This window comes from Staurois parvus, unplaced genomic scaffold (genome assembly GCF_062004578.1).
Source record: "Staurois parvus isolate SC_StPar_1 unplaced genomic scaffold, SC_StPar_1.0 ptg001122l, whole genome shotgun sequence".
Taxonomy (NCBI): domain Eukaryota; kingdom Metazoa; phylum Chordata; class Amphibia; order Anura; family Ranidae; genus Staurois; species Staurois parvus.
In genome coordinates this window covers 561,102-575,661 of record NW_028318918.1, presented here as the reverse complement: position 1 = coordinate 575,661, position 14,560 = coordinate 561,102, and the positions used below count along the sequence as shown (strand labels likewise).

Sequence of the window (14,560 nt, the reverse complement as noted above, 5' to 3'; positions counted from 1 at the left end):
GCCATTAAAGCTAGAGACTAAGCAGGGTGTAATAGAGGGCCTGTTAGGAAACGGCTAAGAGTCATCTGTTAGCTGAAGAGTCATCTGGTAGGTTCTTCTAGGATAATTTACTACGAGCATCACCATTTTCCTCTTGCTCGGTTTTCTTGATGTCCACATCTAGAATTCCCCAGTTTCAGAATGAAGACCCTATGCATCTTGATCGAGGCAACATCAGCTGAGATAATCCACTTTCCTGCTGTCTTCTCCTGCGATTGCTAGGCAGAGAGCTTGTCCTGATCTGATCTGGGTTCCTTCTTTCAAGGGAGTCAGACTCCTGCTGTTCCGCTGATCTATGCCACACAATGGCCTTCTCTGCCTGCAACCTGATAGGGTTTAGAAGGGGGTCCGTTGATTGTTCTGACTGCCCAACATGTTGAGGAGCATAGCTTTCCCCACTGACTGATTTTTGAATGGTTAGGTATTCAGACACTCCAACCTGACAAACTTGCATCTGTTGTGATAACTTTCCAGTTCCAGGGAATTGCTTGCTTGGCTGGACAGGTGCATGAGTAAATTGCAATAAGGAGCCTACTTTTTCAGATCAAAAAGATTGTTTTGTTGAATAGCTTTTGAATTAATTGCGCAAACGGTACTGCCTCAAAAGGAGGCTACAATTAAGACTCTCATGGAGAATCTAGATGTGGGATGTTTCCAGGATTTCAGTTTGAGCATGTGCTTCAAAGGAAAGAAATAAAAAAATGTTTATGTCCAGGGCCAGATCCAAGTATTCTAGGGCAGAGGGAAGGCTGAAAAGCATTTTTACTGAAATTCATCACCCAAAGGCTTGAAGACATCTGAATTACCTTGTGGATATTTTCTGATAGCTGCAAGGGAGAAGGGTCTTGCAGAAGATCTAGGTGTCAAACCAGCAGCCCTCCAGCTGTCGCAAAACTACAAGTCCCATCATGCCACAGCCTTTGGGAGTCATGCTTGTAACTGTCAATCTTGCAATGCCTCATGGGACTTGTAGCTTGGCATCAGCTGGAGGGCTGCCAGTTTGACACCCACGATAACTGACCTGAAACTTGCATGCCAGGAGTTCTGGGAAGGGCAAGTAGCGGTATGAAAACCTGTGTCAACATTGGGAGGAGAATATATATCAAAGGTTAGTGCAACAAACTAGATACGGTTGTGTGCCAATGAAAAGCACAGAAAACTGATGGCGTGGTAAATGAGCATCTTTGATATCCAGAGGCCAGGTATACCCCTCATCTCAGTGGGAATTGCTGACCTTGCCAATTCTACACAATATTTTGGAATTTGAAGGAAGCGGTTAAGGCGTTTTATATCTAGAAAAGGACAAATACACTCATTGGGCTTTGATACCGTGAACAGGTTTAAGGAGAATCTGTTGAACCTGCCTAGTGCCGATACAATGACTTCGTGGGACAAAAGATAGTTCGGGGGATTTTGTAAATCTGGGCTCAGGCAATTTTTGGTTAATTTGGGGAAAAAAAGCGGCAGACTGTTTTGTATTCTTTGAAACTACAAGTCTAGAAGGTCTGATCCAGAGAGGCAAATAGAGTGGGGGGCAGTACATCCAAGTGTCAATACTCCATTATGATGAGGGATTTGAGAAAGTCTTGCTGGGTTGGGTGGTTCAAGATTTGCACCAAAAAGGGTGGGTTGAATATAGGTTTTGAAGTTGAAGCCTAGGTAGAGCTGACAGGTGCTGTGTTTAGATGAGCTAGGGACTCCTGAAGAAAGTAGTTTTGGGACCTTACACTATGGAACTAAAACCTTCACCAAGCAGACATTTTTCAGAAAGGCATACATGTGATTAACCTTTTGCAGGCAGCTTCATTTGTCTAAGCTTTTAGCCATATTATTCCGCATGTGACTAGAGATTATAGCCATTTTGGAAATTTGATTCATAACATGGTTCTAGGCTATCCACGCAGAAAAGCAGAGCAGAAATGCAGGTGTTGTAATTCCTATGTATCAGCGTTCAATTGTTGCTCATTGTCCTAGTCCAGTTAGCTGCAATTTGACAGACAGTAATTGCAGCAGAACTGGTGGCAGGGCTGGACCTGCAATATTAAAGAAAGCCTATAAAAACATCTCAAATGCAAAATGTTAGGTCACTAGGTATAGTGAGATGTTTGTTTAGGACAGAGATAAGTATCAACTACAGATTAGAGCACTATTCTAAATTGTCCAGTGGAAAAAAGCTTGCACAGATTTTAGGGCAGTGGCCTAAACATTATTCTATCTGGTCAGGAACAGGTAATGTTTTGCAGGTCTTTGTAGCCAAAAAAGGGGCAAGTCAAGACTGGAGAGAGTTAGATTACACAATGTCAAGGTTCTTGCAGACCGACATCAGCTTTTCAATATTAGCAAGCATGCTGCATAAAAGGCAGCTCCCTTTTCAATATAGTGACAATCTGGGGAAGAAAAATCTTGGGCAGCGTCATCTACTACCGCCTCAGTCTCCTTTTTATTGACTCCTGTATCTGCATCCTCCAGAACCAGTGTATAGGGCACTTGTTGCCTGCCTGAAATAGAACTAGATGCAGAGACTAGTCTCAAGATTCAGTTCTTGCTCCAGTGCAAGGGATGCATCTTCAGTCAGAGAGTTGTGCAGGCGCAGCAAACGTTCACCTATGTTGACTACCTTTCACGTGCTCTCTGCATTAGCTACAAGTGAGGTTGTTCCCCTGTGGGGTACTCACAAAACAGGGTGCAGCATATGGGGGTGATCATGTCCAAAGCAATAAAACATGGCAAAAGAAAGCACCCAAGTGCCATTATAAGGGCTCTAGGTCAAAATGCTGGTAAAGTGTGCAAGCACTGGTGTGATCAACAACTGGTCATCCAACTGAGACCAAGCTGAGTGGTTGAGTTTTAGCAAAGTGAAAAAAGTTTACACCACAAGGTCAGATATAGGGTGACCCCATCTTACCTGTCCTAAATGAACTGTAAATTCAGGCTTCATCCATCACAGTGGGTATAATACCAAAGCAGCAGAGACTGGGCTCCATAGCAGAGACTGGGCTCCATAGCAGAGACTGGGCTCCATAGCAGAGACTGGGCTCCATAGCAGAGACTGGGCTCCATAGCAGAGACTGGGCTCCATAGCAGAGACTGGGCTCCATAGCAGAGACTGGGCTCCATAGCAGAGACTGGGCTCCATAGCAGAGACTGGGCTCCATAGCAGAGACTGGGCTCCATAGCAGAGACTGGGCTCCATAGCAGAGACTGGGCTCCATAGCAGAGACTGGGCTCCATAGCAGAGACTGGGCTCCATAGCAGAGACTGGGCTCCATAGCAGAGACTGGGCTCCATAGCAGAGACTGGGCTCCATAGCAGAGACTGGGCTCCATAGCAGAGACTGGGCGTCAACCCTGGCTCTGTATAGCACCCTGTGGCTGACTCAAACATGACATCCAGTGCCAAAAGCAAGCACCCATGCAGGATCTAGCACCCAATCAGCCATCCCCAAAGGCTTTGCCAAGGATACACCGATCCAGATCCACTGCTTCTATACTGAAATTTGAATACCATAGGGGCTTGATTTTAGATTAAAAAAAACCCCAAAAACTAGTTAAGCCAAGGGCGATTTCCTCTGGGAAGAACAGGTCAAACAACATCAGCCACTAGTGCAAAACTGAGGAACCAGGTGGGCTAGGGTTGTAGGGGAGGCACCCAGGGGGGCATGTCCTCTAAAGCTCAGCCAGTGCCAAGCCACCTTAAGGCATACACCTGCAACCAATTTTTGCTGCATTAGCACTTTATATGGTAATACACCTTGGTACAATTCTAGCTCTTGCCCTACTTTTATCCATACAACTATATTTTGCAGATCCCATAATTTTTTGTGCAAATAAAGACATTTATACACGTTGGAATTCCCTGACTGGACAGTAAACCACATCCATTGGCACCATTATAAAAACCATACACAACTGACTCCATGACATGGATTAACCTGCACTGAAAAGACCTGTAAAGCCGCAGTGAGCAGCTGCACTGCAAGTCCACTCGCTTAAGAAAACCATTTGCACCAAGTTTGAAATGTTTATTTCACATGAAAGCATTCTAAAATATACAGGCTTAATTTTGCTAGGAATGGTAAATTCTGTAAAATAAAAACTAAAAATAAAGGCCACTTCTGTGGAACAAAACAAGCATGTTAACTGATACAATAAACTTTGAAGTGTTACTTTATTCAATACAAAAAAAAAAGAAAAAAAAAAAAGTATGAACTTTGTTGTGTTTACTGCTCTTACAAAATGAACAAAACCAGTTATCGCAGTCAATATCTAGGCAAACAGAACAGCACACTGGCTAATGAGAATACATTGGCTTTTTTTATTTAAAGGCTACACAGTAATGAAAGGGGTGTGTCAAGTTTGGGTCTTAAACAGTATAGTAACAATACAAGGACTCACGTTCTTTTCAAGGTTACATATTCCCAAGATGTTTTATTCTAACACCATTGAAATCTTTTAGGAACTCTGCAAGCTGCATCCCTGGAACTGCACCTTTATCTGATTGTTGGCCCATTCAATTTCATGTTACAAGTCATATGAGCGTGCCAACAAAAAGGAAAGAAAAAAGCCTCCATGTTATTGTGAAAAGCTGATCACATTGGATCCTTAATTGCAACCTGGCAAATGTGTTAAAAAAAAAAAAAAAAAAAATATGTTGGGACAGGGAAAGAATGAATTGGTTATTTACAACTTGATTAAAGAAAAAAGGGGGGAAAAAAAAAAACCTGCTTTAGAGGTCCAAAGTCTAGTAGCTTTCCTGAAATTTGCCAACCAGGATATGGGCTTTCACAGTGCTGTAAAATCTTAACTGTGAGCGGCTAGGATAAGAAATGTATGCATGACAAAGCAGGAGTGAATCTCATTGGAATGGCACATTTAATAGTGTAGGTGAAGTTTTGTTGAACAAAAAGGGTTCTCCAGTTCTGCTAACCTATTTTTTAAAGAACCAAAAATTCAGTTTAAAAGTAAACCTGTCATGAAAGAAATGTGAAGGCTGTCTAGACATGGTTGATGCTCTTTAAGTGCCAAGTCCCCCCCCCCCCCCACATTCAGATGCAAAAAGTCGAGATGGCATTTTTCTTCTGGGTCAAATGTCTAGAGGCTTTGCGTAACAGCCAGGAAAATAGCATCTTCAGGAGATTTGAGCTGTGGCAACCTCCATGTTTCTTCCTGAAAGGCTTCCTTTAAAAAAAGGCAACAAACATTAACTGGGTTCTTCGCTTGAAAGTCTGCTGGTCTGAAGAACCCCAATCGAAATGTCTCAGAACAGGTAACACTTGTACAAGCACTGTTATCCTGTCAGTTTTGTACCAAATTACATACATAACTCACAGATTAACAAGTCTAACAAAAAAAGGGTTCATATGGAATTATATGCTTTCAGTAATTAAACATTAAGGGCAAAAAAAAAAAAAACCCCAAAAAACGCCAAATTTTCCATCATCAGCGACAGAAGTGGAGTTTAACAGTACTATGATTGGAGCTCCTATAATAAACGACAGAAGTGGAGCTCGACAGTACTATACAAAACTAAAATTTGATCAACTGCAACGAAACTACAAAAATAACTGGAGAGATCTTTACATTAGAACTTTATAGTAAATGTTTACCCTGAACCCTCCAAGAAGAAAGTGTTTAGAGTAACAGCACCTGTCCAGGTGGATCATCATAAACTGACTAGAGAAATATGGCTAACTGCAGAAACTTGGGTGATGACCAAATGGTTGTCATGACATCAGAGGATTTTTGCTTATAACGGGAACTGCAGAGGCATTGAAGAGAAAAAACAAAAAAAAGAATCAGAAGAAGATACAGGTGAATGGAAGAAAAAAAAAAAAAAGCCCACCAACTACTACCTTTACCTCTCCAGAAAGTCTCCACTGCCAAAAGGCATCCACTTACTCATGTTCCAGTGACAACCTATCACTCAGCTATTGAAAAAGGAGAAGGGAAGGGCTTTAATAAAATCTCCAGTCATTTGCGCAGTTGCGACTTCGTGTGAAACAAAAAACGTGCGCACGTCCACTTTGATTAGACTGATCGGGCTGGGTCTGGGCAGGAAAAGGACTATTCTGCATCGCCACTGTTCTTTACAGACGATACGCTCTCGCTAGTTGTGCTCATGGGGGAACTCCGCTGAGTCGAGCTTTCGTTTTGCTGATCCTCATCCGTGCCCGCTTCGCCCGCGAGGCACGTAAACTTGCGATCTCCAAAGAGCAGGTTAAGTCTGGCTTCAAAAAATGACTGCAGCTCGATGATTGACTGAACCACCGCTTTATCCTGTAGGAATACACACAAAATTTTCATTAAACACGGGTCAGTGAAGAGCAGCATTTCAGCAACAAAGAGGGGGGGGAACGACCCAAAATAGTTGCAAGCTTTTTAAGATCAGATAATTTCACCTTCAGGGGCACCCATGTCCTGCTCTTGCAGTTCTCCCTCAGTTTCCTGTTACAATGGGCCAAGGATCTTTCTGCACCCACTGACACAATTTGAAAAGAACACAGCACAAACAAACACAGAAACAGACTACAAGTATCCACAGCCCTCGCAGCCATTGGCTTGTAGTTCTCAATGAACTACCACGGTGCTGTGAGCATCCTTGTAGTTGACCGATTCTTCCCGGTCTGATGTAACTGCCTGCCTGTACCAGAGGTACAGGTAGACAGCTACATTGACTGCCTGCAGGAGCCTGAGATTGCACCAGTGATCGGCTGATCATGGGTGCAATGCGTTACAGGCTTCCAAGAAAAAAAAGAAAAAAAAAACAGTAAAGTCACTTCTATTTAACCTGCAAAGAGTACACTATTTTTTCAAAAGGTGAATTTTTCTTAGTACTTTAAGCAATTTGAGAATCTTTAAAAGCTCCATAATTTACATGCGAGAGCCACAAAACCCCATGAACAAGCAACATTTGTTTGCAACTTCTGGTGTAATCTGTCACAGGCAAGGAGGAATCACATTATAAAAAGAACATGTTTTCAGGTCACATGGATCCCTCCTACACACGTCCTTTCAGCTCATGACCCTGTTCATTAAAGCGGAGTTCCACTTACTCAAAAAAAAAAAATTTTAAAAAATTTAGCAGCCAAAAAAACTGTAGCTGCTGACTTAAAAAAAAAAAAAAAAAAAAGTCACGATCCCATGCGTTGCCCCCGCCACAGCCCATTTCACCGGCCGTCCTGTATTCCAGGCACCAGCATCTTTAGTGTGGGCACGCAGCTGTGACAGCTTGCAGTTCCACAGCCGGGTACCCACTGCACATGTGCAAGTAGCGCTGCGCTTCCTGAATGGCCCCGTCGTCTTCTGGGACCTGTCACGTGTCCCAAAAGACTTTGGGGAGGGAGGAGGAGTACAACATCCATTTGCGATCGCAGCGCAAGTGGGAGCGGGTACCTGTCAAATTCGGGCACCCGTTCCCTTCCCCCAGCTCCACAAAGGTGCCAATCCTTAATGGGGAGTGGGGGACCAGTCTTTAAAGCGGACCTTCCCCTTTTGGGTGAAACTCCGCTTTAATACAGAAAAGAATGGCCAAGTAGCATTCCCTTTGTGTAACAGAATCTGAAAACCCAAATGCTAACTTTACACTCCTGTTCTGGCTGAGAATGAGACACTAAATCCCGATTGGTGCCTTCTCTTCTAGGCATGCCATGTAAATATGGAACATGCACACAAGTACTTTTACCGTACAGAAAAGGCTTACTGCAATCATTTGGACAAAATCCTCTAATATACAGGTTTATATAGATGAAAACAGAAATCAAGCCAACCTCTGCAAGCTTGCTGATATTTCTAAACATCAACCAGACATCTTTAACAAACTCATCAGGGTTGGCGTATGAAGGAGAGAGCTTCTGCTGCAGCTTGGCTCGAATAAGTGTTAAGTCGATCAATGGGTCATCATCCTAAAAACACAAAGCAAGACAATGAGTTATTAATCCTGAAAACATTTAAACAAGCACTACAGTGACAAATTGTTTCCTGGAAACTATATGGGGTAAATACCTGAGGTGAATGAAAGGGCATTCTGCTGTGTAGAAACTGCCATGTTCATACTGACAGACTGGAGCAGACATATTTTGCCAATATTCTTTTCAATAAAGGACAGTACAGCTTACACACAGAATATATATTCCTACTGCATCATACTAGGAACCAGGTTCCTGGCTATATGGTCAACAGTTTTTCCCACTACATGGTGGCTCAAGCAGGTGAAAAAAAAGAAAGAAAAAAAAGAAAAAAAAAAAAAAAAAAAAAGAAGGAGTGGCTATGCTTATCCACGGGGTCAGGAAAAAAATCATATTTTGTGTAGTAGTTCTGGGTGAATACAGGAAGGTACTGGGCTGAAAAAGTAAATTATATACTTACCGCTCCACTTGAAAGTCTATGAAAAGGCCGGCATGGATCATGGCAAAACAGTTCCAGCAGTACACGCTCACACTTCTGAAATGACAAATGTGAAAAATGTGTTTAAAGTGCTGGAACACACAGGCTCCATATTACAACTGCAGAATCAAAAGTTCCTTTTAGGGCCGGGTTACACCAGGAATAGCACAGGAACGTGCTGTGTGTTCCTGTGCGATTAACATGCACTTTTGTGGTGAACATGAGGGGAAATCAAAGGGTTAACTGTGCACTGTTTTACTTGTGTGTGTGCTTCATTGTAAGCACACTGCTTTGCATGGCTGTGCACAGCCATTTAAAGCAGTGTGCACAAGCTGACAGGGAGAACGGTTTTGTTTACAAACAGTTCTCCCCGTCGGAGAAGCTCAGCAATCACCAGGCGCCGGCGAGTAATCATTGGCTGTCACCAGATTTTGCGCACCCGTGCCACCCTGTAGCAGTATTTCTGCTATAGGGCGGTTGGGGAGTGGTTAAAGCTGGCTTTGCATGCTAGTCTCATATCGAAAATGAAGAGGTTACTAAAGTTATGAAAATTCTTGCAAGACAGAATTAGTCACTCTATTTTCTACAAATACTATACTGATTAAATGAAAATGGTTTGTTCCGCTATCATACGAGAACATTTCTCGTGCTTCTCCCTTCGAATAATTTTGCACGAACAGTTGTGATTGGCTCTTGAAAGCCATGACTATGATCAGATTATCAGAATACCTGAACAGTGACAGCATATTATTAGATCCATGCACTGTTCGGATGACAATTGTCTACCTGGCTCCTTTGACAAAAGTGGATTGCACTGGATGGGCTGAAATTACACTGCACAAAAGAAAAAAAAAAAAAAAAAAAAGTAGCACATGCACCACTTTTGTAAACTGCCCGCACTAAATCTCAAGGTACAGAAGTACAATGCAATTGTAGTGAAACGCACTGCATTTAGGGTGTCATTAACTTAATATTGGTGTGGGAAACATACAGAATGGTGTGAAACGGCCCCTAAAGAGAATGTAAAGCGGTCTTTATTTGCTCACTATATGTCCAAATCCATGCAGACAGCCCAAGGTATGAAACCCAATCAACCTCTATCTTAGGATCCAGTGAGATAAAAACATAAGGAAACAAACAAAAAAAAAAAAAAACACACAATTGGATGCTCCAATTCGGAAAAATTCAAACCCCTATCCAATGCCACTTCTATTTTTCTCCATTTGTGTCACAGGAAGACTAGGTAAACATTTTAGTGTCTAGAGTTACCTGTGCAGACTACTGCAAGATCAATGGCAAGTCACTGGAAAAAGACCCTCACTTATTCACAGTGACTGCCATGATTTACTATGGGAGAGTGGCCATGTAGGTTTTCAATCATTTCACACCCATGAATGTCAAATAAGGAGACCACATAAAACAGTCACTTTACCAAAAGTTGAAGAATTTTGGGGGGGAAAAAAAAAAAGTTTTAATTTGCAACCAGCCCACATGTCAATTACCACCCCACACAAATAATTTTTTTTTTTATATAGATAGATGAGGACAAAAGGAATTTAAAGAAAGAACATCACACAAACCTTCTGATCAGCTGCTGACATGTCAGAGGGATTAGTATCTGCTGGAGAGTCTCCTTGAGCAGTTTTTGGAAAATCCTGGCACAGCATACACTTCCAATCTCCACTAGAGGACAACAAACATTGATAAGCTACAGAATACATTGTATGTTGACACTTCCCTATCAAGGTCCTGGGGCAACCTTTCCTGTCAGTCAGAGATTTAAAGGGGAAACTGCATTCGCTAGCAGCTACCGGGGTGTGATCGTATTAAACACTCATGTAAATGAATTCCTGAACTGGCCTTTGCAACTAAACTGTCTTACTTTCCCTTCATCACCCCCCCCCCACAGGAAACTTTCAGTGGGCACAGCGAAACCTCACAAACGCTTGGACCAATGTCTAAGGTGTAGATGTCTTTAATTGTTCTTCAGAAACCCATACTTGCATTAAATTGGGGAAAAAAAAAAAAGTTAGATCCCCTCCCTCCATCTTCACTTACGTTCATCTTGTATTCACAAGAGCAGACTCCATAGTTCAGCTACACTGTTTTAGCACAGCTACTGAATTACTTCCAAACAAGTTATAATCAAATACAATACCTTGCTACTTCGACGGCAGGCAGATGGCAGTCTCTATGGAAGCTGTTTTTACACTGGCCACATGTAAGCAGTGTCCCATCTTTCTGGCACACCTTACAGCGAGCGGCAGGGCCACCGTCTGATAACCCAGTGCTGGCCCCTGGAGCATCTGAAGTAGCGCCATCGCTAGCTGCACTCGCTGGGCGAGCTGCGGGAGCACTTTCGGGCAGGCCATCGGGTCGCACTTGAGGCTTTTCCTCATTGGATTCAGCTGACGGGATGCCGATGCCAGTTTCCATTGCCTCTTCCTACCAAGGAAAACAATTGGAAAATTATATACAGTCTGAATCGTGTCATTTCAGATACAAAAAAAGGTAGCAATGTAAAAATAAGATAGCCCCTAATAAAAAAAAAAACAAAAACAAAAAAATTTCCCTTTCACTGCACTGCAAGTCTTCTGTTGGAACAACAACATAATGGTTGTACTAGATGGACTTTAGTCTTTTTTCAGCCAGACTAAGGCTGGCCATACACTATACAATTTTCTTGAGATTTTTGGTTTAGATTTACCAAAAACCATATAATAGGAGGTCAAACCTAACAACACTTTCAATTGTATCCAATTAGACAGGCTCTTGCACTACATAGTTGAAGGTAAACCTAAAGGAAATTTGGCAGAAAATTCTATAGTGTATGGCCAACCTAACTATGTAACAACACTCCCAGCTGTCATAGCATTATGCCACTTCTGGTTCCAGTTCTATCAATCTGATGTTAGGGGCCTATTATACCCCTGATGTCATTATAGAAGACCTGTCACTTCCAATGTTTTAGTACTCTTCAGACCTAAAATGTGCATTATACAATGTGTACAAAAACTGCTCTGGCAAAAAAAGGTTAAGGATACTGCAGGAGATTTAATACCATGTTCAAAGCATCAATTTTTAAATAAAAGCTCTCCAATTCTGTTCTATTCATATGAATGAAAACGTTTCCTGTGCTAGATTTTTATGAAGGAAACCACTCAATTCTGTGATTCGCACAATTGTTTATTTTATGTAATCTGCTAACACACACAGCATACCCAAGGCATTTTTTTTACTAAATGTAACAAATGTGCACACAATCTGTCAGACATCAACTTACAGGTTATGTTTTACTTACCTTTACAATAGGATCTCCTCCACCTGTTGCCGCCGCTGCAGCAGCGGCTGCAGCATTCCCCCTCTCAATTACAATTAGATTATAGTCCTCTGTGGTGTTTCCAGGAAACACTTTAAAAACTGGGGGTTGTGTTGCTGGACTAAGATCAACATCCAAACGCTCCAAGCTGACTCTAGGAACTTTCTTCAGCAGTTCATTAACATCACCTCCCTCAGAAGAGCGCCCCCTTTAAAAAAAAAAAAAATATTTTTTTTAAATATATAATATATATGTGCTTTACAGTACAGTGATTGTGGGTCACTTAGCGGAATATACGAATTGTTAAAGAATTTTACCTTTTTTGACCAACAGACTCTACCCCAGAAGATTCGCCTTCTAGAAGAGAAAACATGTTAGGGTCAAATACGGCTTAACCGTACCAATGGCTTAAGACACTGGAAAACAAGCATACCTGCAAAGTCATCTTGAACAAAGTTTCCTCTCCCTGGACCGGGTCTCGACCGGTTCTGTACCATTGGACTGAAGTTGGTAAGAGGAGTCAGCACTTGAGAATTTGAATTATGCGATGATGGCAGGACACCCGTTTTGTCTGATACAATCTTTCCTGAAATTAAAAACCGGCAAAAAAATTAAAATCCGTTGGAGCAGGGGGACCCCAGAAGCTGCCTGCAATGCCACCAGCTCTGCCCGAGGCTACCCCACCAGCTCTGCCCGAGGCTACCCCACCAGCTCTGCCCGAGGCTACCCCACCAGCTCTGCCCGAGGCTACCCCACCAGCTCTGCCCGAGGCTACCCCACCAGCTCTGCCCGAGTGTATGCTTCCCCGGAGTTATCTGACTGTTTATGAACTGCTGTAGAGACTTTAACTTTGCCCACCGGGGCTGGATTACAAGTATTTCGGACTCTCTCTCTCTCTGCACTACTCCCCATTGAGCGACTGTCTGTTCTAATTAAGCTTTAAGTGTTTGCCGTCTGCCTTGTGTGTTCTGTCCCGCTTACCCTCCGTCACACTGACTTTTAGGCCTCATTTACATGGGCATAATTAAGCACACATTTGTGCTAAGGGCCATGTAAGGCCACACTGGATGTACAAATGCTTCATGCAGGCAGTCTCATTTATGTCTACTGGGACACAGCTGCTGCTCCCAATTTAATATCTGTACAGGTTTTCCATGAATGCAGACCGTGAGTTCAGGTACACAACCACACAGGTGTCAAATTGGGAGCAGCAGCTGCGCATCCCAATAGATGGATGGGAATGCCTACATGAAGATGCAGACACCTGTGCATCCCGTGCAAACAAACAGCCTTTTGATCGAATGTATGCTCAAGTACACCAGTGTGAAGGTCTTACTCTTCAGATGTTGGACTACACATCCCTGACACTCACCTTCAAAACTTAAAATGTTACTAAACCCCGGCATTCCCTACACCCGGTCTCCCCAGACCCGGCATTCCCTACACCCGGTCTCCCCAGACCCGGCATTCCCTACACCCGGTCTCCCCAGACCCGGCATTCCCTACACCCGGTCTCCCCAGACCCGGCATTCCCTACACCCGGTCTCCCCAGACCCGGCATTCCCTACACCCGGTCTCCCCAGACCCGGCATTCCCTACACCCGGTCTCCCCAGACCCGGCATTCACTATATCTGGTCTCCCCAGACCCGGCATTCACTATATCCGGTCTCTCAGTGCATACAAAATGCAAATGCAATTATTTTAGTAAATCTAAACTGCTAAATACCTTTTTTCATCAGCAGTTAAAGCAGTCTTGTAACTATCAGTGTCCAGCTGAGCATTGGTTAAAGCTTTGAGATTTCATCCTGCTCTAGAACACAGAACCCCTACCCCTGACCTGTCTGGACAGTGCCGATTGGCCTTGTGCTGATCACATGCACTCAAGGAAAAAAAACCTCTTTAGCAATACACACCAAACTGAGTATGTGCAGTGTGAATGCACACAATATATGTCTTATCAGGAGATAGGAGGGGGCACACAAAAGGGGAGGATCAGAAGTCAGAATCAAGCAGCCTTTTTACACAAGGCAGAGAATTAACCCCTTAGGTGCAACAGTGAGTCTACCAAGCATGCCTTACTCCATATACACATTGATTTTACTGTTGTGGGTTTAGTAACACTTTAACCTTAAATGTGACAAGACAAAGAACCAATTAGTGAAAAACCTGTTGCACAAGCATGCTGCTAAATAGGGATCCGACAATCACTGTTTTCATCAACTGCTCAGTTTCATCCTCAACCTGCCACATCTTGGATTCACAACTAGAGACATCCTCTACAGTAGATTTAGAGACCCAGCCTCCCATACCAGCCTTGGGGTCCTTTCACATGGGAAGTGGTGGCCACTGTAGACTGAAACACTTAATGATGTAAGCCAACAAAGCTGCACAATCCTATACTGTGGCCCATGACATCTATATACCAAACCTACACTTTTTGCCAGTAAAAAGGTAAATGTATTTTTTTTTGCCAGGGAAAAAAAAAAAAGTTTAAAATGTTTAAAGATTTGTGAGATGGACTAAGTCGGCTGTTGACATAGTAATTCAATTGACAATTGCACGTTAAACCTTTATCACTTGACCCCAGACCAAAATTCTACCATTTCTCACATACATGTAAAAATATATTTTTTTGCTAGAAAATTACAGAACCCCAAACATTTAACCTCTTGCCTACCGGTTACTTATACCCCCCCATCCTGCCCATGCCAATTTTCAGAGCTCCTGCATTTTGAATGACAATTGCGCAGTCATGCAACACAGCACCCATATTAAATGTTTATCTTTTGCCACACAAAAAGCTTTTTGGTGGTATTTAAT

The 14,560-nt window shown here is 42.8% G+C and overlaps 1 protein-coding gene across 1 annotated transcript in view; it reads right to left on the bottom strand.

The window, feature by feature from the left end:
- Positions 1 to 4,045: 4,045 nt before the first annotated feature.
- TRIM28 (tripartite motif containing 28) overlaps positions 4,046 to 14,560 on the bottom strand; it is a 40,571-nt gene continuing 30,056 nt past the window's right edge. The window contains exons 9-16 of the mRNA XM_089658992.1: positions 12,173 to 12,325; positions 12,057 to 12,096; positions 11,722 to 11,947; positions 10,579 to 10,865; positions 10,001 to 10,103; positions 8,403 to 8,477; positions 7,805 to 7,939; positions 4,046 to 6,314 (exon numbers count right to left, since the gene is read on the bottom strand). Coding sequence (XP_089515118.1) covers positions 6,102 to 6,314; positions 7,805 to 7,939; positions 8,403 to 8,477; positions 10,001 to 10,103; positions 10,579 to 10,865; positions 11,722 to 11,947; positions 12,057 to 12,096; positions 12,173 to 12,325 — 1,232 coding nt within the window. The 3' untranslated portion in view covers positions 4,046 to 6,101. The remainder of the gene's footprint in view (positions 6,315 to 7,804; positions 7,940 to 8,402; positions 8,478 to 10,000; positions 10,104 to 10,578; positions 10,866 to 11,721; positions 11,948 to 12,056; positions 12,097 to 12,172; positions 12,326 to 14,560) is intronic.